Source organism: Lagopus leucura, unplaced genomic scaffold, assembly GCF_019238085.1.
Source record: "Lagopus leucura isolate 7727_CA_CO unplaced genomic scaffold, USGS_WTPT01 31235-0_obj-0_obj, whole genome shotgun sequence".
NCBI lineage: Eukaryota > Metazoa > Chordata > Aves > Galliformes > Phasianidae > Lagopus > Lagopus leucura.
Genome location: NW_024964759.1, coordinates 1 through 3,548, shown reverse-complemented (window position 1 = coordinate 3,548; position 3,548 = coordinate 1). Strand labels below are relative to the sequence as shown.

Genomic DNA, 3,548 nt, shown 5'->3' with positions numbered 1-3,548 from the left:
CCCAAATGGCCCCAAATGAGCCCAAATCACCCCAAAACGGACGTAGAAAAACCAAATTGCCCCAAAATGGCCAAAAATGACCCCCAAACTGTTTCAGATCAGTGCCTGCAGCTCCAAAACGGCCCCAAATCGCCCCAAAATGTCCCAAAATCAACCTAAAAGAGCCCTAAAATGGGCACAGGGGGAGCAAACCGGCCCTAAAATGGACCAAAACGGCCCTAAAAGGGACCCCAAAACCATTTGACATCTGTGACAACCACAGCTCCAAAATGGCCCCAAAATGGCCTCAAATCACCCCAAAATCACCCCAAAATGGCCCCCAATAACTCCATAGGAACCCCAAAATAATCCCAAAATATCCCCCAATGGACACAGCAGGGCCAAAATGATCCCAAAACGACCCCAAAATAACCCCAAATCACCCCAAAATATCCCAAACTGGGCACAGTGGGACCAAAACGACCCTAAAAGGACCCTAAAGTGGCCCTAAAATGGCCCTAAAAGGACCCCAAAACCGTTTCACATTTGTGATAACTGCAGCTCCAAAAGGGCCCCAAATCACCCCAAAATCACCCCAAAATAGCTCCAAAATGGCCCCAAATCACCCCAAAATGGCCCAAATAACTCCATAGGAACCCCAAAATAATCCCAAAATATCCCCCAATGGACACAGCAGGACCAAAATGGCCCTAAAAGGACCCCAAAACCATTTCAGATCTGTGACAACTGCAGCCCCAAAATGGCCCCAAAATGACCCCAAAATGGACACAGCAGGTCCAAAATGACCCCAAAACGACCCCAAAATAACCCCAAAATACCACAAAATGGCCCAGACCAACCCAAAATCACCCCAAAATATCCCAAACTGCGCACAGTGGAACCAAACTGGCCCTAAAATGGACCAAAATGGCCCTAAAAGGACCCCAAAACCGTTTCACATCTGCAACAACCACAGCTCCAAAATGGCACCAAAATCACCTCAAGATCACCCCAAAATGGCCCCAAATCACCCTAAAATGGACACAGCAGGGCCAAAATGGCCCCAAAATGACCCCGAATCACCACAAAATCACCCCAAATGGACACAGCAGGTCCAAAATGATCCCAAAACGACCCCAAAATAACCCCAAATCACCCCAAAATGGCCCCAAATCACCCCAAAATATCCCAAAATGGGCACAGGGGGACCAAACTGGCCCTAAAATGGACCAAAATGGCCCTAAAGGGACCCCAAAACCATTTGACATTTGTGACAACTGCAGCCCCAAAATGGCTCCAAAATGACCCCAAAATGGCCCCCAATAACTCCCTAAGAACCCAAAAATAATCCTAAAAGATCCCCCAATGGACACAGCAGGACCAAAATGACCCTAAAAGGACCCCAAAACCATTTCAGATCTGTGTCAACTATGGCCCCAAAATGGCCCCAAAATCACCTCAAGATCACCCCCAAATGGCCCCAAATCACCCCCAAATTCCCCCCATGGACACAGCAGGACCAAAATGGCCCTAAAAGGACCCCACAACCGTTTCAGATCTGCGACAACTACGGCCCCAACCTGGACCTGGTGCCTGCAGGGACCGTCCTGGGGCTGCTGGTGGATTCGGGGTCGCGTCTGCACCTCTACGTGGACGGCCGGGACCAGGGGGTGGCGGCGGGGGGAATCCCACAGCCCTGCTACGTCCTCATCGACCTGTATGGGCAGTGCCAGCAGGTGGGCCTTATGGGGTCGTATAGGGTCGTTATGGGGTCACACAGGGTCGTTATGGGGCTGTTATGGGATGTGGGATTGTGGGGGTATGGGATATGGGGGATCACACAGCCCTGCTATATCCTCATTGACCTGTATGGGCAGTGCCAGCAGGTGGGCCTTGGGGGGTCGTATAGGGTCCTTATGGGGTCGTGTGGGGTCGTTATGGGGTCACGCAGGGTTGTTATGGGGTCATACAGGGTTGTTACGGGGTTGTTACAGGATGTGGGATCGTGGGGGTATGGGATATGGGGGATCTCACAGCCCTGCTACGTCCTGGTCAACTTGTATGGGCAGTGCCAGCAGGTGGGCATATAGGGCCTGTAGGGCCCTTATGGGGTCGTGTGGGGTCGTTATGGGGTCATGCAGGGTTGTTATGGGGTCACCCAGGGTTGTTGTGGGGTGTGGGATTGTGGGGGTATGGGATATGGGAGATCGCACAGCCCTGCTATGTCCTCATCGACCTGTATGGGCAGTGCCAGCAGGTGGGACTTGTAGGGCCGTGTAGGGCCCTTATGGGGTCATACAGGGTTGTTATGGGGTCATACAGCGTCGTTATGGGGTGTGGGATTGTGGCTATGAGGATTGTGGGTACCTGTATGGGCAGTGCCAGCAGGTGGGCCTTATAGGGCCTGTAGGGCCACTGTGGGGCTTTATGGGGTCATATGGGTCCTTATGGGGTTTTATGGGGTAATGCAGGATCGGTATGGGATCATTATGGGATGTGGGATATGGGGATTTGCCATGTGGGGGATCCGGTGTGGTGTGGGATGCGGGACATCCTGAAGTATCATTGGGATGTGGGGACGTTATGGGAGTGCCGTGGGGTGGCATTTGGGATGGGGGGCGGGGGGGGGACATTTTAGGGCCTGGAAGGGGACATGTTGGGGACACGGGGCTGTCACCCCACAGGTGACGGTGGTCTCCGATGGGGACGAGGTCGGGGCAGCCCGCGCCCGTGGGGACGTGGAGAAGGCGGACGTGGTGGATGGTGAGAGCGGACCCCAAAGCTGTGGGGCTGGGGGGGGATCGCTGACCCCAAATCTATGGGGCTGTCACCCGCTGGGTCTCTAAATCCGTGGGGCTGGGACCAGGTTTATGGCACCCCATCTATGGGGCAAGGAGGCCCTCCGTGGGACTGGGACCCCGAATTAATGGCTCTGACCCTAAATCCATGGGGCTGGGGGCTCACCCCAAAGCCTTGGGGCTGGCACCGGGTCTGTAGGATCGGTGACCCCATATGTGGGACTGCCCAGGAGAGGGCGTGACCTCCAACCCTCAAACCCCGCCCCCTTTAGCCCCGCCCCTTGACGCCCCGCCTCCATCCTGCAGCCCTGCCCCCCTTTTCCCGTTATCCCCCCTTCATGGAGCCACGCCCCTTTTCCTTTAGCCCCACCCCCTGGAAGCACCATTGCATTCTGAAGCCCTGCCCCCCTCTTGAAGCCACGCCCCTTTCCCATTAGCCCTTCTTCCTCCGTGATGCTCCACCCTGAAGCCCCGCCCCCTTCTTAAGCCCCGCCCCATCCCTTTAGTCAGCTCCTTGAAGCCACGCCTCCCTCCTGATACCCCGCCCCCTTCCTTATAGCCCCGCCCCCTGAAGACACATCCCCACATAGCTCTGCTCTTTCTTTCTAAAGCCCCGCCCCCTGAACCTCCCTCTCCTCCAATAGGAATGAAGGAACCGCGCTGGGCCCCGCCCCCGGAAGTCCCGCCCCCTCCCTGCCCCTACCAGGCGCTGTGCGCGCGCTTCAAGGAGCTGCTGCTGCTGCCTGGTAATGGGGGGGGGGGGCTCAAATG

At 55.8% G+C, this 3,548-nt stretch overlaps 1 protein-coding gene across 1 annotated transcript; it reads left to right on the top strand.

Annotated features, from left to right (window-relative positions):
* Positions 1-1,397: 1,397 nt before the first annotated feature.
* On the top strand, positions 1,398-3,523 carry LOC122191845 (neuralized-like protein 4; the record flags this gene model as incomplete). Its single annotated transcript, XM_042892246.1, has 3 exons — positions 1,398-1,715; positions 2,664-2,742; positions 3,422-3,523. Coding segments are annotated over exons 1-3 (487 nt in total), but the record flags the coding sequence as incomplete, so codon positions are not given.
* Positions 3,524-3,548: the final 25 nt, after the last annotated feature.